General features: G+C 39.9%; 1 protein-coding gene across 5 annotated transcripts in view; it reads right to left on the bottom strand.

Annotated features, from left to right (window-relative positions):
- Positions 1-27,836, bottom strand: part of LOC306870960 (transcription factor 12) — a 110,901-nt gene that overhangs the window by 22,529 nt on the left and 60,536 nt on the right. For all 5 annotated transcript variants that reach the window (XM_079418574.1, XM_079418576.1, XM_079418578.1 and 2 more), the window contains 4 exons: positions 24,253-24,314; positions 16,425-16,557; positions 16,102-16,154; positions 38-137 (listed from right to left, as the gene is read on the bottom strand). In XM_079418574.1, coding sequence (XP_079274700.1) covers positions 38-137; positions 16,102-16,154; positions 16,425-16,557; positions 24,253-24,314 — 348 coding nt within the window. The remainder of the gene's footprint in view (positions 1-37; positions 138-16,101; positions 16,155-16,424; positions 16,558-24,252; positions 24,315-27,836) is intronic.

Raw genomic sequence — 27,836 nt, 5'->3', positions numbered from 1 at the left:
ATAACAACAAATGACAAATAAAATGATGATGACTGACCGAAGAAAGTGTTTGCAAACATACTGCTGGGGGGTTTGGGGGACGGGTAAGATGGAGAGTCTCTGTTGAAGTCATCTGAGCTGGGAGATGGTGCATACACCTGCAAAAAGAAAAGCAAAATCAGACATTATGACTGAGAACAACTACTTACAAACAGGTGTGAGGGAATGTAGGCTGCTGTTTTTGTAATTTCTATAAAATACAGCGACCGTCGCACAGACACGCTCGTATCATTAAGCGTATCCTCACACCCTCGGTCTAATTCACACATAACATGAAACCTGACTGCACAATAGAACACAAACAATGCATTGCAACGCATATGGCCAATTTACAAATTCTTTGATGTAACAGATGTCTAATTGAGAAGTCTTATAAATAAAGGGAGGATTATCTACAGTGTAATGTGTGCTTCAGCGCTTAATTGTAATATAATGACGACGACATGCATGCCCACCGAACAAAAGCATCAAAATAAATGGATTAATATGCAAGGGAGAGAGCGGTAGGGTGCATATGTGTTTGTGTTTATGCAAGTGTATTTTAGAAGCTGTGGGGTTGGATCGGGTCGGGCCAGCGGAGCAGTGGTTACAGCTGCAGAAGTGCCCATTCCAGTAGAGGAGGATCAAAGGCATGAGGCTACAGCCCAGTAATGTGGCTCTCTCAGTTCATCTGCTCCAGATGGGACAAAACCTCTCGGAGCGAGAGAGACACCACTAGCATGTATGGCACGAATGAGAACGCTAGGTAAACATGTTAAAGAAAGTCCCACTCATTATCTGTCATTAAGCGAGTCAGACTCACTTGTACCCTCACTTTTAGGTGTCTGTGTCACCTGCCGTTAAAATTCCTCCCAGCGAGGACCTGACTGCCCCGTCATGTCTGCAAGAACCAATCCCTGTAATGCAGAGCAGATGTGCAGCCCAATATAGTTCAAGTTACTTTAAGTTAAACACAACCTCTCCCTCTGCTCAACATCACAGTAACTTTTATTCTTTAAATAAAATCAAACCACATGATATAATGTTAACGCTCTCTGAGAAACACTAGACGTTTGATACAAGGCAAACCATCAAGTGTATAGAAAGTTAGACAGAATAAATAAACACCTGCCCTGACAATAACTGTTACGATTCTTTACTAAATTACATTCAAATTCATTTAGACAAATTTAAGAATACATTATTACTTCTTAATAAAGTCAATTATTTACACCAAAACCGGGACTTATCTTTGGTAATGATCTGTATCTGACATTTAATAAAAGAATATCTGTGTGCCAAGACATAAATACAATTCTTTACTAAATTACATGAGATCTGAAATATATATTTTTTTATTTTTAATAATTCATGAATTTATTATTTACTATAAATTCATAATTAATCACACTGTAGTGAAATACTTCAGCAAAAAAAAAATGCATTTAAAAAAATTGCAACAATAGCCTAACTTTATCACGAATAAGAAATGAATATACAATACACTGGCAAGTATTGTAGTAATTATAATCAAATATTAATTGCATTTAATTTCCATTGTCAGATCCCCCCGCTCATTAATATTTCAGATGTACGCAGATCCCCTTCATCACCCACGCAAACACAAGGCTGCAGCATGTCATGACACACTCTGCATTACGATCAACATCTAAAGCCTTTCAGTCAGCTTAGCCAGCTGTGTGCGGCCGGGCACCTTGCTGAGGCGGCAGTACGTGCCCATGTGATTGGCAGTGAGTGTGTTCATAAGCTGCGGCGGGCTCCCGTGGGTGTGCAGGCGCACACATGTGACCCCAGCGCTGGAAGTCCCCTGGTGATCTCAGGTTAGGGCGGCGTGGGAGAGGGGCCTTTGTCTCCGCCTCATGGCTCAATGGGCAGCATATGGCAGCGGATAATGCTAATTGTCCGCTTTACCCCGAGCTAACCAGTCGACCCGTTAATAAACCTTCCTAAACACCGGTGCCCCGCTCCATCACCAGGATGAAGAATGAAAGAAAGCGAGAGAGAAAGAGCAAAGGAAATGCTTCCTTTGACCAGGGCTTTAATTAGGAAGCTGACAGTTATTCACAAGCCTCTGATCTTAACACCCACGTTTAAATGTTTTTTTTTTTCCCTCGTTGTACTTTACAAAAAATATTAAATGTGAAAATAAACTAAGCAAAGAAATTGTGTATATTTAGAGCTCCCATACGTTTTGACCAACACATTTATAAGACATTTCCAGTCATTTGTGATAAGAATTTTTATTTCTAGAGATTTTTTAGCTAGATAAATATTTTAATATCTTTTACATAACTTTTATTGTTATTTTTTAAATAATTAATTTCCATAAATTTTTCAAGGGCTAGAAATGATCATTTTACCCTGTATATGGTTTCCAAAAAGACAACATTCATCTCATGCTGTTATTAAAATATAGCCATGAACAAAAAGCAATATAAATAGCATGGTTTTTTTTCAGTTCCTGTGTGAGTCAATGGAGACGAAGGCTCACGCTGATGAATGAAATGAGTTTTTCTCTTTTTTCTCGCCTGTCACACCTTCCTTTGATCTGAAAACCATATCCATCACAACAACACACGGAAAAACCACTAAACTGTCAACATATGGATAAGCCCAATGACAACAGTGAAAGAGGCAGGGAGTAGAGAGAGAGAGAAATGATTATTGAGGGAGAAAAAAAGGCCGAACAACAGACAAACCCACAAGGACGGGCTCAGAGCAGAGGGACCGCGAGTGACAAGAAAATATCCTGCCTCTGCATGTCACTTGTTTAGAGTCGGATCGCGGCCCGAGGGCCTTCCTTTTCAACTCCCATCTAACACACTTATCAAGGCGAAAAGGCACGCTACACGCACACAATGAGCCCCTATTGAACACAGCAGCTCTGTCCTGAAGGAACATGTTTTGACTTTTAAAGCCAAATCTGTCTACAAAGAGCAGACGGTAAAAGTTTGAAAGTTAAAAGCATTTTGTTCCTTACAGATACAGGTGGAAGCCTTTCGAGAGCAGAAAAACAACACGCACGTTTGCTTTGAACAACTACAGACGAGCAACGCTGACTCATTATGCAAAGTTTCTACCAGAACAAAACCTTCAAAAAGGCTCAGTATGTGAGAAAAAAAAAGAAAGAGCATCGAGCACTATTTTTGAGCGGAACACCACATTAGCCCTGTAAATCTTAAAGCAAAAGCTACCACCTTATACAAACACTTACAAATACGTGAATTAAAGCGAGAACAGCAGAGAGGAAATAAAACACTTCACACATTGTAAACTGACCCAATCAAAGCCGAGGAGGCCGCTTGCCCTCCAGGGCCCGGCCATAAAACTATTGGTACCAGCCTGACATTCAAACAAATCAATGTGACTTTTATCTTTGTTGATGCTCAGAGCATCTGACATTTAATAAATAAATAATATCTCTGTGCCAAGATATAAATAAGCAACACAAGGAAGGGTTTACTGGGCTTTTACCCACTGCTTTGGATCATAAAGCTCAACTCTGACCCGATTGAGCCACATGCTCCTCATTTTCTCTTTCCTCCCAGCCTGCATTACAAGGCTGGAAATACTTATTATAAAAAGATCAAAGTGAGCTTTGTGGTGCAGGAAAAAAGAGATCTGTCATAATGGCCTACGAGGAAAGCTAACTCTGGACTCTGTCAGATGACCTCAAAGGAAGTGAAAACACAAGCTGGGGTCTCACGTTTTGTCCCCAGAAACGATCGAGAGCTTGGAGATAAGAAAGTTGTGCAAACATGATTGCTGCCGCCCTTTTTAAAAGCAGCAGTAATAATGTGAATAACATATCAATTTAATAAGCAAGCTCTTATTAAATGGGTAACGGATCATTCTTAAATTCATCAAACAGATGGAGAAATCTCCAGAGCCCTGCACAGACACAGAGAGAAAGGCATCAGGGAAATCTACTGGAAACTTTTTCCTCTCTACTGAAGTTGAGCGTTCAGTGCTTTGCATTGTCTGGGGAGCAGAGACTCACTTTAAGGAAGTAGGTGGAAAATTCTGCCCCCCCAACACACATGTTTACTTGGCCATCTAATTCAGGACATAGAATAGATATTTTAGATAGCTAATTATACATAAAGCACTACAAACTAACCCAAACCTGAGTAATTCATAATAATAATTATATCCCGAAAAGAAGTTTCAGTCATATTTATGTAGGGGGGGTTAAACTAAAGTAATTAAAAGTAAATAATAAAGTAACTTATTAAATAAATATTATTCACATTTACAGTTAACCACTCTTTTTTTCTAATTATATGAATCAATTTGAACTTTGACATAACATTTGACAAGTTTTATCAGATTTTGCTTTCTTTCCGGAAACCCTTTAAGCAAAGCTAAGTAAACTCAAACACCCACTCATGAGGCACAAGTGCAGGTTCGAGTCGCCACCTCCTCTTTCTTGTAAGCCCGTACCACCAATCCAATCATCAAGCACCTGACATACGTTCAGCACACATGCACACGAGCGTTCACACGGACAGCCACACGCAGACAGGCAAACAGGCATCGTGAGAGGCACACAGAAATCAAAGGGCCTGTGGTGGAGAGGTTTAGGAGTCCCATCAGGATTCCTGTAGAGAGAAGAATGCCTGGCTGATTAAAAACAGATGGAGAAACAACGATGCTGCAGCTCTGAGCTCAATCTGCAAACAGGAAAGTTAAACCTCAACAGACAGACTCTCTTCCTTAATCATTCCCAGACTCCCACTTGTTATTATTGTGAACCCATCTCAGCAAAGCGGCCGCTCAGAGCTCACGGTGAGCCACAAGCACCGCCAGCATCAGTCACACACAACTACCAATACACAGAAAAATCTGATGTTGATGCCAAACAAATGCGATTTTATCAAGAAAACTGCGACAGACTTGCAAAAAGCAGTTATATTTCAGATACTTCACATTTTGCGCAACTTAAAAAGGCTTTAAACTCTCTACAGCATGTAAGAACACTTTGTAAACTGCAAATGAAAGTAAATGTTGACCCAGCTCAGACTGAGGTAATGGAAACACAGTCAGCAGTCACACACACACACATACACGAGCAAAGCCAAGAGCAACGAGACCCTCAACTCAGTTTCTACACACTGAACGGACACGGCTCACCACTCCATTAAACCCGACAGCCCACCGCGCACATGAAAAACATGTTTACTTATACACATTTCCTCTAGGGAGAGAAGATACTCACCGATTTTCCGTTGTAGTAATACATGCTGCCCATTCCAGGCACAGGGTAGGCGCAATACATGATAAAAGCCTGAGCGATACTGGGAAAGACGTGGAGCCTGATACAGAGGATCTCTTTTCAACAGCCCGCTCCCTACACATACATCCACCCGCTGCACAAGGGACTAATTCCTTCAGTGCTGGCCCCTTACACATGGATCTACTCACAGACAACTTATGCAAAGCAGGACTGTACCAACTCAGCCAGCAGGGAGGAGGGCTTATGGGAGGAGGAGGAGGCGGACGGACCAATACCCAGAGCTAGGCTCGCCTAAAGCCTCATAAGTGCTGAGGCAAAGAGAGGAGGGGGAGATGGAGGATAAAGAGCGAGGGAGGGGTGGAAAACAAATGAGTAAGTGGATTGACTTGTACTTTAAAAAAAGAGACAGAAAGGAAATTAGAATGGTGGATTTCTTGTGTGCAAAAAAGGGCCAAACGAAACACTGAAACGACTATTGTTTTCATTTACCTGTTGATTCTTGTCTGTTCTTTGACAAGCAAACAGAATATGAAATTAAACATTTACTGATATAGCTTAGAGGAGCATTCAAACACAAAAACACAAACACACACACTGGTCTAAATCCGCAGCTGATTAATCTTTTTAGTGATTATTGTTTATTGAGGGGTTGGATTGAGGGTATGGAGAGGATTTCCTCACTGCGGCAATAATCTTGTAAATGAAAAAAAGTTAGAGATAACTCAATAACAGTAATATATTAAATATACGTACTCGTAATATATTTTCCTACAACTACTACTAATATATTTTATAATAGTATATATAATACTATATAACAAAGTATTATAAAATAATATAATACACACGCCAGTAAAGACAAATGCTGTTCCTTTTTAAATTTCTAGTCATCAAATAATCCTGAAAAATATATTTCACAGTTTCCACATTTTAAACATTGATAATACTAAGAAATGTTTATTGAGCAGCAAATCAGTATATTAGAATGATGTTGAAAATTCTGCTAGCTAAGTATTTAAACAAAATATTACTTTTTTGCTGCATTTTTAATTAAGTAAATTCATTATTGGTGTGTAAAGGAGCCTTCTTTCCAAAAAATAAAAACGTACCAACCCCAAACCGTTGAACTCTACTGTTTGTATAAATGTGTTCATGTATTCGGTGATACACAATAAGAAACATTTCTAACACTGCTAATGTTACGATTAGACAATGCATTTCTGATGCCATGCCTTAACCAAATCTTAGGCCGAATGTTTTGACCTGTGGCTGTTGTTTTAATAGTCCCCCCACAGTGGCGTGACAGCAAACACAGAGAGCTGTTGAACACATCCAACAGCTGCAGAGGGGCCGAGCCTGACGTCAAGCACCGAGAGCAATGACGCTCCACTTCCTCACATGTCCCTTCCTCTCGCTCTCATTGTATCCACTGCTCCCCTTCATGGGCCTCTTGCCCATAGACCATAGGGGCGGTAGGGTACACAACCCAAATAACAGGCGCACTGAGGGTGGGAGAAGAGAATGAGGGGAAAGAAGGGGAAATGAATGGAAATGGGAGGGTGGAAGTGGAAGAAAGGAAAAAGAAAAAGGCTGGACACAGTCATTGAGAATGAATGGACAGGGGTACAAAAATAGATGGAGATGCCGAGGTCATCCACGTGCTGTGAACACCCTGACCTGTAACACCATCGGCCTCTTTAAAGCCCACTCTAGGCCGCTCCACTCCGGGCCCTTTCATGTCTGTCACTGCAGGCTTCCCAGTCCAAACAGCGTCCCATTCACAACATTATTGTTATGGAAAGATGAAAGCCTTCCCAGAAAACGACACTTTATTATGCTTTCCCCTCTAATTCTATTATTATTTATTCTCTTTTCTTCTCCGAGTGAGACTCTTTCAAATGTGTCCAAGGTGGTTGAGATCGACAGGCTGGTACCACTTTAAACCTGGAGCCGTTTCAAGTCGATTCTTTAGGGGAGAGACGGCCGTGATGGAGGAACGCTTGAAGGCTCCATAAAACAAATCCAGACAAAGAATGCACTGCTGGGAGGAAAAGAACACGGAAAAAATAATGAAAGAAACAAATGAAAAGAGACAGAACTGAAATCACAAATCACGGACACATGTCCAGAGAGTTCGCAATGCATGTTTGCTCTGTTCTCTCAAGATTTGAACACAGATACCGCATATAACTTCATTTTGATCACCACTGTGAAAATAACCAATCACTGGTGAGGTTCGTTGGACATAAACTTAGTTACACCAGAATGTTGGTTACATTTAGTTACTAGGTAGATACAACATGATAAAGCGACTTTTTGCCTTAACCAGCTAGAAGCACAACGAGACATTTTGTCAGCTCTTATTTCAGATGCGCTGTTCTGGATAGCTCCAACCACAGTGACATTTGATCGATCAAGCATTTTGTTTTGTTTTCCAGAATATAAAAACTATATATATGCAAAACTGTGTAAGATGGTCAATTTTTTTCTTTAAACAAGAATTTTCAAACAGTTTAAAAGATCTATTTATTATAAATTTTATTGTCATAACGAGTTAAAATGTACTTTTGAGCAGCCATTACTATAGTCTTCAGTGCCACAAGATCCTTCAGAAATTATTTTAATATGCTGATTTTGTGCTTATTATTATCAAAAATGTTTATCAAAATTTAGTTTTGTTTAATATTCCTTTGTGGCGATCATGATTTTTTTTCAGGATTGATGAATGGAAAGTTCAGAAAATAATTTATTTGAAATAGAAATCTTTAGTAACATTATAAATGTCTTTATAGTCATTTTTGATGAATAAAAGTATTAATTTCTTTCAAATTCTGATGTTTGAATGGAGGTGCATTTTATTTAAAATTTTAATTATCTATATTTTTCAATGAATTAACTTATATTTTTTAAAGTTACACACACACAAACAGTATTTAGGCCTATATTACTTAAACAATACAAAAGTACTGATGCAAAAAAACTGAAGCAGGCGTCTGCATTGTGTCACTTTGTGCTGTAATTTGCTTTTAGTGAAGGCACCAAACTTAATGCTGGAAACTTAATGCACTTTACATTCGAGACGCACCTGTTAAGACAGTGTTAAGCCAACCCAGTTCTTCAGACTCAAGAGGTCTGGGATTCACCTGTACTGATTGTGTGGATTATGGAGTTTAAATGTAATAGGTGCTGCAGACAGTCTGTCTCACTAATCAATCTGATAACTAGACACTTCCACATCAACATCCTCACATACATCCCACGCCTGCAAATTAGAAACATGCAGAACACTCATCTCAGCCCACACAAGCTAATTTAACATCTTCGTGTTTCTATAAGGCCATTCATCAGAACACATTAGGAGGAAAATCTCTCTCCACGGGTCTCGTGGGCTTATGAGCATTCTGTTATGTGCTTGTAATGATTAATGTTTCCCTGCCCGAGGACAGCGCCTAGACAAAACACACAAAAAAGACGACAAACATTATATTAGAATAACACTGGTATTTAGAGTGCATCTCCTCCTCCAGACATGATAAATCCACCGGGGCCCTTTCATCAGGGTCCCAGAGAAAGCTTCATGTTTTGAAGCCTTCGTACATGTCTGGGCCAACGCACGAGTCGATCAACAAGTCTTCATTCAATTACTGCGTACCTGACATCAAACAACACAAAAGAAGCTTCACCCACTTACCTGACTTGCACCTACGCCCACAGTGACACCTTCTCTACATGTGACATCTGCTGTCTGCTGACCTACAACGGCATGTCTGGGGCTCACGTGCAGGCTGCGCTCCAGCCAGGTAAATCATGCCAGTGTGGCTTAGATTAGCTCTACTTTACACACATCACATCTTAAGATAATCAGCTCTTGACTGTTGACAGAGCACGCTCTTAAAGTGACCACAGCTGTGAGGATGTACATTCACGCAAAATACTAATAAAATGTGTTTCTGTAAATCTGCAAGTCTAAATGTGGGTCTAAATTAGCAGATATTTCTATGCGGTTTTCTTGTAGTCTAAATGTAGATGAAAGGTGCACGTCTCTGCTCTTTTTTTGGCTTCAGGATTTAGGGATCTGAAGTCTGAGGTAAATATCAGCAGCGTAAACGGATAAAGAGACTCGTTCCCTCATCCTAAACTGATAAAGAGGTGGACATGTCTCTGTTCAGCATCAGACTCAAACCAGGAACATCTATCTAATCACTTATCTGATGAGCTCATATCCTTTCAGACACACTCACACACATACACACGTTTACCTACCTATTTAAATGAGGACATGGTATATATTTCTATTGTTTTTGTGTAATCAAGTTCATTTAAATGACTGCAAACTAGTTTTGTTAAAAGTAGATACTAAAAATAAAAGGTAATGATAGCAAAATATCAAAGGACATGTATCTGTGAGGTATTAATGTCACAGAGCTGATGTAACAAATAATAATAACTTCCTAATTAGTAATACCTGGGTTATTATTTGTGAAAAACTTGCTACATGACACTGTAATTTGTTAATCTGTTAATGTTTAAAATAAAATAAATGTGTAAGAGTGCATTCGTTATTGCTGTGGTATTGAAATTGCATTAAAGCGTTGTGAAACTGAAAATAATTTTTCAAATACAATCCTCTGTAAGTTTTTGGACATTTTTGAGATTTAAAATCAATTTTGTATAGGATAACTAATTAAACACTGACACCCCCCCGCACTGCCCCCTGGTGGCAGGATTATGACCTGATGGCCTAGAGGACAAACCCCAGACAGACACATGGGTTACAAGGACATAATGAGCCTAAATATCAGATAAGTTTGGGAGTAAGTGGAATGTCTGAAGATCAAGAGAGCTATTAAAAGCTACAGGTTACAGGATGCCGTCTGAACATGTGGGTCATGGGAGGATACAAGATCACATGTCTGTAAGCTCAGAGATATCAAACCAAATGCGGCTTTTATTTTATACCACAAGCTGCAGAATATGCTTTTTAAAACCAAGATGTGAGGCCATAAAAACCCAGCGCTGAGGAAATACAAAAGAGAACAGAGATTTTCACCAGAACAAAGAGCAGTGGCCACATGAAAGACCTACATCAAACTGTACTGTTATTCTTTACAGAGCTTTCGTGGGGCCTTTTATCCCAAGGCATGTCCAACTACACAGGGTCTTCACTGCCAGGTTGTGACCTTGCATTAGAGGCAGGGGGCTCAAAGAGAGTAGGCAAAAAAAGGAGGGGGAAACAACCCAGAACAAATGCACACAAAAAGCCCAATATGGCGTTGGTGACCTACATCAGCTTGCATGGCCTGTAGATGGCTGTCTAGTCAAAAATGCAGGGTGCATCTTCTGAATGGTGGAGCTCCAGTCAAGCTGACATCTCCGAGCTTTGGGAACTAGTCTCATGTCCTTGTCGCCACAGTGGATCATAACCTTCTTCTCACCTCTCTCCTGGTGCTCGTTTCCTCGCTAAGTGCAATTTCTGCCCGAGCGAGGGTGCCTGAGCAATCTGTCAAGAGCAAATGACAATCTTTTTTGTCATTCACAGCCAGTGTTCTCGCATGCAAAAGGGCCTGAAGGAAGGCGAGTACTCCCTGCTGCTTTCTCTCCTAGTCTTTTTCCTTTTCTCTCTCTCTCTCTCCGACCATCTCTTCTGGGCTGAACATCAGCGCCCCGGTGCAGGCAGTGTCACATCAAACAGTCGTGCCCGTGACAAGGGTGTTTAAAAAAAGCCTGGCTATTTACACATATAGGCTGCAGCTCCAGGCTCTCGGCCAAGTATAAGTCTCCCACAAGATGCAGTTACTTGCCCAAAGTCATGGGGCCGTCCATCCGCCTCTTATGCTTTTTCTCCCTATGTGGCTGTCAGGAGGGCCAGGGTTCTTCAGCACAGGTGCCCACACAGCTGCCTAACAGCATAGCTGCCGCTGCGCCAGACGCACATGCAAACTGCAGAACACACGCCTGCCACACTCACAGCAAGGAAAGCAAATTAAAAATAAAAATGTAAAATTAAAAATTAACGCTTAATATTAACTATAAATAAAAACTTCAGCAATATATCAAATGTCACTAATTCCCTTTTTTCATGTGTACTGAGATTGAGGTTGCTTGTAACATGAATTTGGGAACTCGTAGACCACCCATTCCACCACACTGGTAATAAGAAGCACTAATAAACCAGTAATCAACTAATTTTGTTTAAAGGGGACCTATTATGCAAAAATCACTTTCATAAGGTATTTGAACACAGTTGTGTGGCCGCAGTGTGTGAAAACAACCAGCCTATAATGTTAAAAATCCATCCACTCAATTTCAATCTCAATCCAATAAATCAAAAACAGTCTCTCCAAATGAGCTGTTTCAGATTCTCCCTCTGTTCACATCACCGAGGGGGAAAAGTCCAGCCCATTTGTGACGCACTCTGGCCTATTAGCATAAACACAGCCCTGAGTGAGAAGCTGCGGTCCGACATTACTGGAGTTATATACTGTACAATGTCAGCGCCAAAGAGGCTATCCCAGTGTTGTGTTTTGGGATGCACTAATGAACACAGGAGTCGCCATAATCTCCCCCCATCTGAGCTGAGGGCACTGTGGTTAAATTTCATTTTGGAAGGATATATCCCGGAAATAATCTGTAAAGAGCTTCTAGGCACTCAGTAAGGCTAATTGCTAAAGCTATCAATGTCTCTGCCTGTTTTCACTGATGCTCCCTTCAAGTGCTACCAGAATGATCGTGAATAGGAATGTGGTAGTTAAAAGTTGCATATGAAAGCAATGTTAGTCGATCGCTTGAAGTTGTCGAGCTCATAATCAGAAGTGGGACTTATAGAGTTTGTGATAGCATGAGACCAGCTATGTTGTTATTTTTATCACGCCGTGCTCCCCGTCTGTGTAATTCATAAACGCAAATGTATTATGCACAGTATAATCAGATGACTGACTTTGAAACCGAGTAGTTTTCTGTAAAGATAAAAGGCTTGTATTAATAATAATATAATAATATTAATAATGTGGAGCTGGAGCTCTTGAAGCTCCGCCCTCTTCTCCGGGAGCACCAGCTCACTCGCATTTAAAGCAACATACTCAAATTCAGCGCGTTTTGGCTCACACCCTAAAAGTGTCAATTTTAACAAAAATATATCTGTGGGGTATATTGAGATAAAACTTCACATATATGCTCCGGGGACATCAGAGACTTATTTTACATCTTGTAAAAAGGGGCATAATAGGTCCCCTTTAATATTTATATTTAATAATAATCACAACTATTATTATAATAGTCGTTTAGATACAATCACAATATGATTTTTTTTTTTTTTATCTCAATCTCCATTTCTTAATCAGGAAAATCACAATTAGATTTTTTACTCCCCAAAGCCTTCAGCCCTACTTATGTCTAATTTTCAAATATTTAATGACAGAATAACAAACATCCGCTATCTTTTTCTAAACCTTTTCCTGCAGTTCAAGGGTTAACATGGTTCCCTCATCTTCTCAAAACAGCAAGTACACAAATCAAACACGGTTATAAATATTTGTACGTTCCCAGTCTGCTGCCATGTCTTATTTAGGGCTTTATGTTGTAAAGCATGCCCTCGCTGCTCCAAAAAGGAGCGGAGGTTATTCCATAAATATTTACAACTATACGTAAACTAAGCCGATCCATCAGCCGTGTTGCGTTTAAAAAAAAGTGATGAGCTGGTAAGAGGTAAATAGTTAAAGTATTTTTAGGTGAGTTGGGGGTTGTATTCCCTGTGGAGGGCCTGATGAAGGGAAGCATTGTGTTCATTTTGTTTATCAAGCAGCTCTACGGGCCTCTAGTGGGGCTCATCTGCTTACACAAGCAAAAGCTTTCAGAGGCATCTGCAGCTGCAAGCCCACTGTACAGGTACCCTGCAGACTGCACACGCGCACACACACAGCTGCCCCAGCAACCCAACGTGGCTCTGCAGGTGTACCTGTACCGCTGTGGCTATCAGTGTCCTTAATTCCCACATCTAGGCCTTCGACATCTCTTGTCCAGTCATGATGACTGATGGCTGTCACCAAATGCCAGTCAACGCAAACCAGGTTTCCAACCATCCATATTTTTATGCAAATTTTAGGATATTGTAGTAAAAATATTGGATGGAAACACAAACATGGGATTAAAATTTCCACAGAGCAACAAAAACATTTACCGGAATAAATTCATAGAAAGATAAAAAAGATAAAAAGTAATGGGACTTTATCTGTCTGCATGGATCAATAACTAGGGTCTCTATCCATGGATTTAGTGGGATTTTCCATAAAAATGCTGGATGGAAACACCAACATGAGCAAAAGCAGTTAGAAAATGCAGATAAAATCTCAAAATTCCTTGATGCACGTCAAAAAAAGTCACATGACTTTTCCTCAAGTCATATTATTCACTGTTGCTCTCAAGTCCATGTGTACATTGCATGTGATGTACATTTAATAGTAAGAACATTATGAACATACTGTACAAGCGCAGCTTGAATTTTTCTAACCATGCATACTCTGCATACTCAACTTGCACAAGACACTTTAAATTATTTGCTTATTAGTTTGTCCACAAGACTGCCCATTTTTTCACAATAAAAAAAATAATTAATTAGAGAAAAGCATGAGATGGAATGATAATAACAACAAACTAGTGGAGATGCAACAACAATAAATATTTGCATTGACGACTGCATGTGTGAGGGAGTTCAGTTTAAATGAGTACAAAGTCATTTTAATTTGTCATAACTTCTGGAGAGAACTAGCGCAGACACTGGACAAGTATGAAACGTTCTAGTGTGCATGTGTTCAGCAGCTATCTTTGCGCATACCATCAATTACTGAAAGGCAACAATATACTGTATGCATATGCTAATCATTTGCATCAAAACTGAAGGATACTTTGGGCGTCAGTCATTAGGCATCTGCCAATGATCGCTAACAAATAATGTGTGTAATTAGTTTACAAACCTTAAAAAAATGTTGTCTCTGCAATTCACAATTTATTCATTACATTTAAAGGGATAGTTCACAGAAAAATAAAAATCAAGTCATCATTTACTCCCCCTTGTTTTGTTCTAATGCCGTATTCCCTTCTTTCTTTTTCAGACCACAAAAGCGGAAATTCGAAAAAAGTCACACTAATGATTGTCGAAATAATGGCAGTGAATAGTGAACAGCATCAAGACACAAAAGTATCACAGAATGATCCCGTGCAACACATAGTATATTCCAAGTGTTCTGGGGGTTTACATTAGGGTTTGGTGAAAAACAAACCAAAAGTTAATGTATTATTTAATGAAATTCCTGACCTTGGCCATTGGTCTCTATGCATAGCTGCATGTTCTTGAGACTCTATAGGTGCAGCAGTTCACTCAGATTCGCCCAGGAAAAGCACACAATTTTTGAGAACTCGAGATGAATAAACACACAACATGAAAAGCCAAGAAATCCCCCCAAAAAGTATCTGTGTAATTTCTTCATTAAGTTAAATATCTACAAACTGGAAGTCCGTTTATCATGACAGTCAGAATAACAGCTGACAGACATGAATGCGATAACTTGTTGCTGCGATGAACACAACATATATTTTCACCTCTGAGAAGAGAGTATGTGGATTGTATTTTGTGTAGCGTTTTTGGAGTGAACTGCTGCGCTAATAGAGTCGAGCAGCTGTGCACAGAGACGAACGGCCAAGGTCAGGATTTTTGTTAAATAATAGATTAACTTTTGGTTTGTTTTTCACCAAACCCTATTGTAAAGCCACAAAACACCTGGAATACATGACACTTGTCACATGGGACCATTCTGTCATACTTACATATAATAAATAGAATAAAGTTTATGCGTATTTGGCGTGCTGTCCGAGGGGAGGGCTCCGAGCTCGGAATTTTGGCCCGAACCCAGAGTACCCCCAAAAAGCAACATAGCAAAGGACAGCCGCCCGACGAATAACCCCCCAAAATGAGTGCCGAAAATGAGCTTGATTTCTTGCCTGTGCGCCGTGCGATTATTGAGAGCTCACGAAGACTAATCCTGCTGCCACGCATCCCTCAAAGGCCTCGTTTTGTTCTGTGGGAGGAATCCGAATCCTGCCGTATTAACGTGAGAGGGATCTCTGTGCTAAAGCCGCTGTATTCACGCATTCACTACGACCAGCACTGCGGTTTGAGGGAGAATCTACAAGGAGGCTTTCACTATCTGCCCTCCGTTTTCCCACAATGACTGTTCCAATGTGCGATTTATGCATACAGAAAGGTTGGGAGGGAGTTGGGCCAACGGAGGTCACAGGCGGAGTCAAGCTGAGCTCCACACTTCCTCCGAATCCTAATGTCTGGTGCTCCACAGGGATTATCGCCCATGGAAATTTTCCCCCAATTCCGCGTTATTAATCTCTGTCTGTTCTCCTGTTCTTGCTACATAATGACTAATTAAACATCAAAAGAGCTGTGGCGGGGATGCGGCATGACAGCTCGTGTCCCTGAGCCCTTGTTCCCGCAGGAAAAGGGAGCAGAGGGGGTGAGCGCTGACGGGGCGGCCTCACAAATCAATCAAGCATCATTACCTCACACCTACACCCGCCGTACTCCAAACGGAGGATTCGCAAAGACAACAGAGCTGATTTGAGAGGCAGGCTTGGCCTCCCGTGTGCACGCGCCTGACATACGCACAGGTACAAGCCGCCGCCATGTCAGAGGACGACTTTGATAAGACGGAATTCAAAAACGTGTGTGCCGCCGTACCAACGGCTTTCATTAAATGTGTATGTTTGTTAAAGCATTTTTAAAGCAAAGCGATGGCAGGAAGATGAAATGATGCTGTACTCACAGATGTAGGCAGGCCAGGAGGGGGCTTGCGCACTTTCTTTGTTTGCACAGGATCTGTGGAGAGAATACAAAAATAACTTTAAGACATTTGAGGGGAATAAAGAATAAACAAGCATGCGGAGGCACTCAGTCAGATGTCGCTTTGATTACAGGTTTACAAATATGAAAGCATCGGTGTGGCAGAAATCGAGGAATTCTTAAATTCAAAGTAAAAAAATAAAAGCTAATGCTGAAAAATTTATATTTCCCGTAGTGTCCATTATAATACATAATCATGGCGTTATAGTAATGCTTTCTCATTGAGGACATCAGACAGGCACTAACCCAGTGAAGCAGAGTCCTGAAGGGGGCGTCTTCGTGGATTGGAGCCAGTATAAGAGTAGAAAGGAGTAGACGACTTCCCAGAGGTGGTGACGGGCCCTGGGCTTGCCAGCCCCATGTCCGACCTCAGACCAGACTGTAGAAAAAAAAGAAGAATTCAGGGCCAAGAGATAACATCATAATGCACAAAAAAGAGAATGTGTGTGTGCAAAACATATTTTGAAATGAAATCAATACAAAAATAAACTGAAATACAGAAAAACAAATAACAGAAAAGCCGATGACTGTTTTCACAATATGGTTGACAACCCATGAATGGCTGATATTAACATTCTATACTTTAATATTCTATACGCTTATCAAATAAGTTACACATAAAAACTAAAATCAATCATTTAAATCGTAAAAGCCTAAGAGTTTAGGCATCACAACATTATAATGTACAATATGAAAAAGTTATATTTTGATATTTGCAAAAAAGATTAGTGTTTCGAATTATTTGTTTCTAAAAATTATCTTTATATGACTGTTAGATGGCAAATGTCTTTCAAAATGTTAAAAAGGGGAAGCAAAAATGCTCTTAGTTACATATACAATAAATATGACAATACTGAATTTGGAAAACAAACAAACATAAAAACTGATTTCAAGATCCCTAAGACTGTCAAGTCCAACGTTTTGACATAAAACATTACAGAATTTAAAAAAATTAAAAACAAAGAAAAGATATAAAATAAAGAAATTCATGACATTTTTTTAATTCAACCAAAGTGTTACACCGATAATGTCCGTAATAATAAAGTTCATTCTGAATAAGATAAATGCTAAATACAAGCCTTTAATGTAACAGGCCTTTTGAACTGTCAGTTTAAAAGTAAAAAAAATAAAAAAAATAAAATGAGCAAATGAAGGTTTTGTACTTCACAGAAGAACACAATCAGAACTCGTTATGGGGAAGAAAAAAAAACCTTGAGAGTTTTTCTGCTCTTTCCTCTCTTTACTGAACACAATTGTGCAGTTATTGATGTGAGAGTGCCAGCAGCTCAGTGAAGTCCAAGGAGAAATCGATCCAATCAGTCTGACCTAGCGATTCCCTCCCCTTCTGCTCACGGTGAACTGCTATTGATCAGGCCTGATCACGGCCCCAGGGCATATCCAAACGCAGCCAGGGACACATCCTCACTTAAAGGAGCAGAAGGCCCAGGAGAGTGAAGGATGAGAGAGCCGAAGAGAGGGGGGTGGGGGGTACGACAGTGGCCGGCTCAAGCCTCATTAAACCATCTGTCTGATCTCAGGAGCTGTCAGCTCCCCTGTAAAAAAAACTTTACCGGCTTAACTTGACAAAACACCCGGTATAGAGCCCATGAAGTCGACAGGGCCACTTTGAGAGCCAATTACGTGAGTAGAGAAGAGAGACAGTGGCCCCAAACCCACGTCTGATGACCGGGAGATTAGCGTAGGCTTCAGGTTTTGTAAATTGTTTTCCCAGAGGCTATCGCACCCTTGACCAACATCCACTTCGTCGCTCGTCCTGGCAAACTGGGTTAAGAGGCCAATTAGAGAAGAAGCCCAATTAGCCTAATCGTCTGCCGAGTTAAAGAGTAGTGTGGGGAGGGGGATGAAAGAGTGACTGAGAATAGAAAGAATCAGGTAACAGGACTCATACTGAGAGACCCAGCGTGCATTAGAGAGCGGCTTTTGACTACTGTTCTGCACCTTTTAACACACCACAAACTAAAATCACACAAAAGATTAATAAAAAAAAACACGATTACACGTTATAAGTATATTTATGGTTCTAAATTTGACTAATCTTTTGTGTGATTTTAGTTTGCATCATATTTCTCTCATAAATAATATTTATATTTAAAACAACATTACATTTTGAGCATCTTATATTGTATTTTATAATTTAATAATTATAATTATTTAAATATTGCAATACAGAGTAAATGTTATTTTCTAGGTTTTTTTATAAATAAAAATAATCTTTCAAACAATAAATTAAATAAATAAATTATCATTTCAATTATAAATTAGAATTAAATAAATTATAAATGCGCAACTCTGCTGTCGCAGCATACGAGGTCAGACCACGTAAAAAACAAATCTCTACACCAGCTTTACACCGTTTATTTGAGAAAGACTACTGTCAAATATACACTGAAACTCACAGATCTTCACAACACTTCTAATAATATTCTTATTTTTAAGGAATATCATACAATCAAAATATTTTTCATCCATGTTTTAATTTATAATTTCTACTTTTTTGACAAAAAATAAAAATGCAAAGTTTTGTTGTAAATGATCTGTTATATTTTCCTCAGAAGATTGATTAAAATGTTAAAGCTGTATTAATTAATTTCATTAGATGCTATTTTTGATGATAGGTTTGTAGTAAAAATCATAAAACACAGAATCTATAACAAAATAAAAATAAAATGGTTTTCATAGGGCCCTAAATTAAATGGTAACTTATTCTGTGGAGTTCAATTGTGAACCAACAAGTTATGCTACATTCATCCTCAAGGTCTAACAAACATGTGGAAAGCACTTTCTTCCCCATTAATGGTAAATTAATATCATGATAAATATTGATATTGTATGATGGGAAAAAATATTGTGATAATATGTTTGGCCATATCGCTTATCCCTTGTATACAGGCAAATAAGTTCACATTTCAAAGTCAGCTAGAAGTCATAATCAAATCCGATCGAGGCTTACAGAAGAGAGCACTTAAAAATAGCTACTCCTTGAACTTAGCCGATTAAAACAAGGGCCATCAGATCGTGTGAAAATCAGGTAGGCTTCTCCTTTACTGCAGGAGGAATGAGGGGGGAAACGAGCTCTCCAAAGTGACAGGCTGTCAGGGAGGTGGCATCATTGACATTGACATGGCAAAACAGACAGACTAGTGTTGCCTTTGTTCAATGATATGAAATCCTCACAGCAATATTATCTTCTTACTTTTAGCCGCGATGCAAAAACAAGACGGTAAAGCACCGGGGTCAGATGATAGACCGATAGAATACCAATTTAACAATCGGGAGAGAGTGATTTTAGGGAGATTTGCTGTGGTTTATTATAGTGATGTGAAATTAGTCAAATCCTATTTAAAGATTACATTCAGAGAACTGGTGGTTCCATGAAACAAAAGGGGATTAGTGAGATATTTGTTAAATTAAATATAGAATTAATAAGAAATGTACATTTTCTGAAGAAAAGCTTGTACGATGCCAGACTGTTTCTAAGTAAAAAAAAAAAAAAAAAAAAAAGAGCCCAACCTAGTCATATTCATGTCTCTATTTAGGACGTGGATATATGAAATAATTTTTTCATCTTCCAGTTGAAAATAGTAAGTCTGATTTCTTAGAAAAGTAATAATACACCTCTCGCCAACAAGCCACATGATTTGAGGTATCATTCACATCTGCTGCACAAACATTTCAGTATGAGTTACACAGCGACGTTTAATACTTGGGGTTTGGACTGTGTTCAAATCCCTAATGAGTAAGCGATCACAACGGCGATATACTGACAAAAGCCCTGTTCATTTCTCTCCAGGGTATGAATGTTTATGTGTGAACATGGCCGTGTGTTAGCAGGTGAGAGGAAAATGACTGCCCTCCGTGGTTTAGCCTTTAAAACAAGTACTCAGCTTACATGACAGTCCGGTCAATCTTGTGGATACTGAGAAGTAGTGTTCATTATAAGAACACTTGACAGAATCACAGGGGCTTCTGAGCCCGCTCACATCTGAACAATCATCTTCCTGAGTGAAATGTCAGGCAGATTGGTGGAGATAATAGCAGTCATCTGTCAACCGCATCCTGCCGCAACAATCAGAATAATCCTCCACACAGGGGACGGGAGCAAAGCTTACCTACAGCCACCGCGCCGCTGAACACAGCTCTCTACCACTTGCCTCTTATCGCTTCTGTATTTTCACATTTCTCATGTTTGGATCATGGTATTTCATGCTACAAGGTTAAAGATGGCAACAGAAGGGTAGCCTTTAGTGAGATGTTGTCAAAGATATTGCGAAGCAACCGCAAGCAACAAATTAATAAACTGTATCATTTTATGATGTATAATGTAATAAAAATTAAACTGTCATATAAAGCTTCTCTTTCCTGCAGAGAGATGCATATATACAGTATGTGTGACTACACTGGTCACGCATTTCGGTTTTGATTCACTAAAAAGAATCGGCTCAAAAGAATCATTTGATCTGACTATACTGGTAGCATTGAATGGTTTTCATTCACTAAAATTGAACTGCATTGGTCATATTGTACAGTATTGAAAAAAAAAGATTCAAGAGTCATTTGTTTAGGAATCAAACTACATTGCAACTGGGAGATTCTGATTCTGATTCAATTCGGGATAATTCACCCAAAAATGAAAATTCTATGATTGTGGAACACAAAAGAAGATATTTTGAAGAATAATGATAACCAAACAGTTTAGGTGACCATTGATTTTAATTGTACAGACAAAAACAAAACACTGAAACACTTTTTCATTTTGTGTTATGCAGACGAATGAAGGTTTGGAATAATCATGTATATTTTCATTATTGAGTTAACTATTTCTGTTAACTATTTAAGTGTTATTTGTTCAGGTATCTGACTATAGTACTGAATGGTAGTAATTAGGGATGCACCGATGTATCGGCTGCCGATATTTATCGTCCAATTTTTTATTATTTTAAAGCCATCGGCATATCGGAAATAGCTTGAAAAGGGCCAATACCGATGGTATATTAATTAACTGCATGGAGACAATGAGTTGCATGTCTGTTGCATAATCCAACGTTTTTCTCTGGGCAAAATAATTAAATACTTGCCAAAACAAACTAAAATCTGTACAAAATATAGTTGCAAATGTGACGCTGACGCATCCAACGAGTGAAATGCTCACGCTGAGCTGTAAATTCAGGTAAGTCGCAATGGCAATTCCCAGATGTTAGTTTACCCAATGATCTGTCACGAATCGCCAAGCATTAGGCCTACATTTAGGTGAAAATGGATGGCAGGTAATAAGCAGATTTTTGTGTGTTTGAAACCAGCAAAAATTATATCGGTATCGGCCAATAATTGTTTGTTAAAATCAGTATCGGTATCGGCCTAAAAAAATCCTATCGATTCACACAAAAATGGCCTTGTAAGGGTCATTACTTAGGGAATTTAACTACATTGGTTACACTATAGTTTTTCTAAAACCTGGTTCATAAGGCTAATTTGTTTGGGAATGAAGCAAAACTGTTTGCGCTGTTTATTTCTGATTTACTATGAAGAACCGATTTGCAGAAGTCATCAGTTTAGGAGTTGGACTATATTGGTGGCACTGTAAGATTTTTATTCACTTAAAAATCCTGGTTCATAACTGTTCGGGAATCTGACTACACTGTCTGTGATGTATGTTTCATGCAGGAAACAGAGTATTGTTGTATGTTGTTCGGTCCACAACAGGAAAAGAATGCACTTGTGAGAATCGTTAATGATTCTAAATAAGAAGTGGTTCTCACTTCCCAAGCCTGTGTGAAATCACTGTTTTTGTTGCTGAATTACTTGCTAGTAAAAGAAAGCAGCCAATGAGAAGCTTGGCAGGCAGAGATACAGGGGCCACAGCTGGCTGAGACAGTTTGAATATTTAACTCAATAAAAGGTGTACAGTTCCACATCAGGTTCAAATGATGCAATAATACCTTGCTGAGGGAGAGGTTTAGCCTGCAAATGATGACAAACCTCATAAAAAGACAGGCTGTTTGGCTTTGTGAAAATCCTGTAACCGCTTCCCATCACTGCCAAACACTTGATAGATTACTAGTGCATATATTTCCATTCTTGGCACTCGCTGAACAAATAGGGCCTTTTATTAGGTTCCGCAATGTGCATTGCTAAATTTTCGAAGCAGACTGGGTTATTAGGCGCCCGATTCGCGTATTAAAAACACTGCTTCTCCGATAATCTCTGCACCTGATAGTCATCTGTTTCTATGCACGCGGCAGACGCGGTGGCCGTATTAACACGCGGAGTTCAGAATATTAATGCAGCCATCCTGCAGCCCACATTCTTCCCACATTTGCTCAGGAACCGAACGGCTTTTTCGCTCTTCCTGTTTTTCTTCAGCGACTAGACAAACTGAGTCTCTGCCAGGCTCTGATCTGTGCAGCTGCAGGCCAGCATAAATTCCCCAGTTCCCACACAAAATGTCTGAACTGGCATTCCCTTTCAGAAAGCTCTTTTATGAATGAGCGAACGCGCCGGAGAGCCAGCCGTGTTTTCATTCGTTCTGACTTGCGCCATTCACTGCTCGCAAACCGCACGGCTCTTTTAAAGGTGCTTGTGTGTTTCTGCTCTCCTGAGATGGGCTCTGGGCTCGGAGGATGAGGTTATTAAAGGGTCACCTGGGTCGAGGGCTTTGCTGACCTCACACTTAAGCTGGAGAGGTAGCCTTCCTCTAATATTGTCTCTTAGCCGTGGCATTAAATTTAATCTTAAAGCTAAGACCCTGCATGCTTACTAAATCCTTCTGCTAATAACCATAAGGTATAGCACTAATATGCAATGCAATATTAATGAACTAGGATGGAAAAGAGTGTATTTCTTGGTTTCCCAGTACTCATTACCACAAGGTTGGAGAGGGGGCGAACAAAATGTAAACAGAGCAAAAGTGCAAGCAACAGGCGATTAAAAAAAATTGTGGTGGGAAAAAAGGGTGGGGGGTCTCCAAGTATACTCTGACTGACTGACGTCAACCGTGTCAGAGAGAATGAGCAGGCAGGAGAGCGAGAGAGGGGTGGTGTGCTCACACAATCCTGTCTTTGTTTGGAACATCTGTGTGGCTGAGGGAGGGGAGCAGGGCCGGGCTCTGTGACCCCGCTTTAATGGAAGTGCTGAAAGTCATGTTTCTGTGTGCTGAAGGCCTGCTCCCTACACATAAACACTCCCTCTAAATCACACATTAAATGCTATTACAAAGCATTCAGATTAAAAGCATTCAGAAATCACAAAACACTCTTTCAGCATCATCTGATGTGAAAAACTGAGTAGAAACTACAAACACAGTACCCACTGCTTTTGAGCAATTTCCCAGACTTTTTGATGACTTTTCTCAGTTGATTATCAAATGATTTTAGGATCCACTTTATATTTTAGGTTACAATTAGTTAATGAATTACAGTAGGTATCACAAATAATTCATTAATGTTCATTTATACAACATTTATTCAATTATTAAAAGTATACACATTAGTATACACTACCTTTCAAAAGTTTGGGGACAGTAAGTTTTTTATATATTTTTGCAAGAACAGATTAATCTCATCAAATGTAACAGTTAAGAGAATATATTATTACAAAAGATTTATGAATAATAAAAACTGTTCTCTTTAGAATGATTTTCTGAAGGATCATGTGACACTGAAGACCAGAGTAAGAAAAGGAATAAATTATATTTTATAATCTATTAAAATAGAAAACAGTTATTTTAGAATGTAATAATATTTAACAACATTGCCGTTTGCGTAGTGAGCACAAGGGCTTATTTCAAAAACATCTTCCCCCTCCCAAAAAACCCATCCCAAATACTGTAGTTTAGAGCTCAGCTCTAAAATAAAAAGACTGTTTATTAATTTCCACTTTTAAAAATTTAAGGTGGGACTTGTATACAGAATTTAGCCATTTAGCCATGTGTTGGAGTATTTGGCACATTCTCTTTCAGCACTTTGGTAGTTGTGATGAATCAGGGGCTAAGTGAGATTCACACAAAAGCAAAAACTATGTAAAAACATAATAATAAAAGTGAAGTTGTGGTTGTTACCTGGCATCCAGAGACGCCTGGCTCTCTTCCATAACCAGAGAATGGAGGCCTCTCAGACTTGCCTATAGATAAACAAAGAGACAAACAATCAGAACAGCACCATACAAATTAACCACATAAACATTAATCATGTGAAAAACAGGGAGATTTCAAGAAAGACAAACAATAACTGCCAAAACTCACACATTCCGTGTGAGTTCTGGCAGATGAAGGCTGCTGAAGGTCAGAAGGAACTGATTTATATTTCATATTGCATCAGGAATGTGTGATTTATTTCGGTGTGTATTTTTTCTAGCTGTCCATCAGACAGGGCACGTCTGACAGTAAACTACAGGGTCAGACGGGTCTCAGTCGACAATACTAATCCATCTCCATCCTTTTTCTGTCGCAGAAACAGCCCGTGAGCTTGCAAGGGGCAAATAAAAAGTGCACAGCGCACAGCCGTATGAATCATGCACTTCACAATATCTAAACTCAGCAGTTTCAAGCTCTCGGCGAGAAAAAAACAGGAGACTCCTAAAGGAAAATGATAAACAACTCTAAAAACATCATATATTATACTTGTCAGACTTTCAAACATTAGAACAAACACAGCAAGGAAGCTAAATTCTGTTTACTCCAGGGAAAAGGTAAATATTTTTGTTACTTAAATTCGGATGCCGAAAGTATTTGCGTAACACCTTCTGCATTTAGGTTCGGTTCTGTTACGCTCAGGTGCACGAGGCCACGTGTCTGCGAGTTTCTGAGATGCAGCCGTAATCAGGTACAGTGGTTTAACTGAAAATGCTGCTTCCCCTGTGGTGTAAACTGATCTCAATTGACGTGATATAACATTTGAGAGTTGCGCTCCTGCAAAGGAAGAAGGAGTATAGTTGTGGGTAAACTACTGCGCTCCCTCCCCCTTAGTCACCACAAAAGAATAAAACATCTGTCTTTCAGCGACTTTAAAGGTTAGGAGGCTTTTTTCCCTCATGCTGACTTCCTGGGCTGCTACTCAGCTAGGTTTAGGTTTCTGAGTTTGTGGCACACACAGACAGTCTTTCCTCTACAGATGCACTTGTGTCCAGCATTGAAATATTCATTTACAGCATGTGTTTTGTCACACACTCTTTGTCCACGCTGAATAATTTATAAGACCGCGTTGTTGTTTTAGATCCTGGCAGAGCTGGATGCGCTACTCATGAAAAACATCCTCCCTCGCTCTGGGTCTCTTGGATGCAGCAAGCAGTTGCACGCATGGTTTAGCATGCTCTCGTGCAGCGTAACCCAGCCATGTGCTGTATCATGTCGAGGGACCTTAATGCGATCAGCGCCGTAACCTCAGCCACTAAGGAGGAGTCCCAGAGGATCTGAATGGTAAACATGCATTTAACTGTCTAGCATGCCAGAGTGAATGGCCGACCTGCACTAACAGCAGTGACAGACCCGAACACAGAGATGAACCTATTCACCTGACTGCACACATACACCCACATACTGTCAGTCATAAATTATGACACCCACGTTAATGAGTTTTGATTGTTCCAATGGCATCTTTAAAATCACCCACATATATACAGTGGGGCAAATAAGTATTTGATACACTGCCGATTTTTAAATTTTTCCCACTTACAAAGAATGGAGAGATCTGTAATTCAGTGTATCAAATACTTATTTGCCCCCCGGTAGCTAAAATTAGAACTAGTTTAATTAGTTTAATCAGTTTATCAGTTAATCAGTTAATAATTTTTTTTTTTTTAAATCTAAGGAGCATAATTGACGGGTTTATATATATATATATATATATATATATATATACATACACGTGTGTGTGTGTGTGTGTGTGTGTGTGTGTATATGTATACATTCTATCTATCTATCTATCTATCTATCTATCTATCTATCTATCTATCTATCTATCTATCTATCTATCTATCTATCAATAAAAATTATAAATATAAATTATATATACCAAATAAATTATATTTCATTATTATTATTATTATTTGTAACTAATTTGAACTCATTTAGTTTTCTTTTTAACTCACTATATGTAGTTCATTATAAAATAATGAATTAAAAATAATAAAGTAATAAAACAATATGTGGGGAAAATGCTTTTTTTAGTTTTAAGAAAAAAACATGTAGGAGGAGCAGATGAAGAAAAGTGTGAAAAAAAGGAACCAGATGAGGGGAACAGAAAAATTAAGTATGACTCTGAGAGCTGTGGAGGTAGAGGAGACCCATGGGGGCCTGATATTCAGAGAGAAAGTGAGAGAACGAGAGCGAGTGGTGGAAAATTATTGGGCGTGCATTCAAAACACAGAGCGTTCCAAAAGCTGAAAGCATCCAAAGGCGAAGAAAGGCAAAGCGAGGGGGGGGGAGAAAAAGTCTCTCGGAATGTTAAAAATCAACAATGTAAGACAGCTCTTCCACTGCTATAGCAATTTGTTTAAGTGTTACTGGCGAGTGTTTGTGCCAAGCAGGCTGCTGGCTGCGGCGCTGATGTTTGAGGAAGCAGTGCCAGCTAGCGCAGCTGTGAGGCCACTGCCCCCACCCTCCACACCCTCACACACACACACCCCTTCCTCTCCTCTACTCTCTCGGCCAAGACACTCTCAGAGACAGAGAGAAAGAGAGAGAGAGTTCAGAGAATATGCGAGACAGCAGGTGAGAGGAGAGTGTGTGAGTGTGAGAGGAAGTGACTGTGCGTACATGTGTGAGAAGGGGTCACTAGGGGGAATCTCTCCAGAAATGAACTTCAAGAAGTAGACGTCGAGGCTGCCGATTAGCCACGTCCTCTACAGCCCGGCAAGCCCCTCTCTCCTCCTTTTATCACATCACGCCCTCCTCCTCCTCCTCTGAGCTGGAGCGATGACAGACGGACGAAGGGGGGTTGGCCTGATCAATACCCGGCTCACTGCTTCTCCTGGCCTCCCCTCTCTGCTCGCCTACCCCTGCACCGCGACACATCATACATTATAGAAGCGGGATCTGACTGCGGATGATGAATGTTCCGGCCTCGCCGGGCTTTAGGGGAAGGGCTGACACGGGGGACGGCGGCACCACCATGGGGAACCGCGGAGGTTAGCCACCGTGCTATAGGTTATCAATGCCCCTGCTGACTCACAGCTAATGAGCGTTCTAGTCACACAATCTATCAAACAGGTGACTGGGGAGCCTGGAAGAGCAGAGGATGCTTACAGGGAACGGCCACAACAGAAGGAAACTGATGAGGTTATGAAGTTTGATGAGAAAAGGCAATGACAGGAAAACCATAGGATCACTGAAGATTGAACACTAGTCAGATAGAGATGGTGAATGTCTGGGGATGTAGCTGGGATAATAAGGATCAGTGCTGCTACAGCTAACAGTCCGCTCATTTACATAGACGTTTGGAAAAATAGGAGAGTTGGAGCATGTGACCTTGTCAGTCAGCAGGGGAGCGTTAACGGCCCCACCAACCTGACTCCCTGCTGAGATAACAGCTCCTGCAACTCTCCACACGTCCTCTGGGAACAACAAATACATTGGAATTTCTTGGTGGCTCTATATCGGTACCATATTGGTTATCAGCCTATATAGGAGATATTTTAAATTTATTG

This window comes from Barbus barbus (genome assembly GCF_936440315.1).
Source record: "Barbus barbus genome assembly, chromosome: 1".
Taxonomy (NCBI): domain Eukaryota; kingdom Metazoa; phylum Chordata; class Actinopteri; order Cypriniformes; family Cyprinidae; genus Barbus; species Barbus barbus.
The sequence above is the reverse complement of the archived record's forward strand: the minus strand, read 5'-3'. Positions and strand labels throughout refer to the sequence as shown.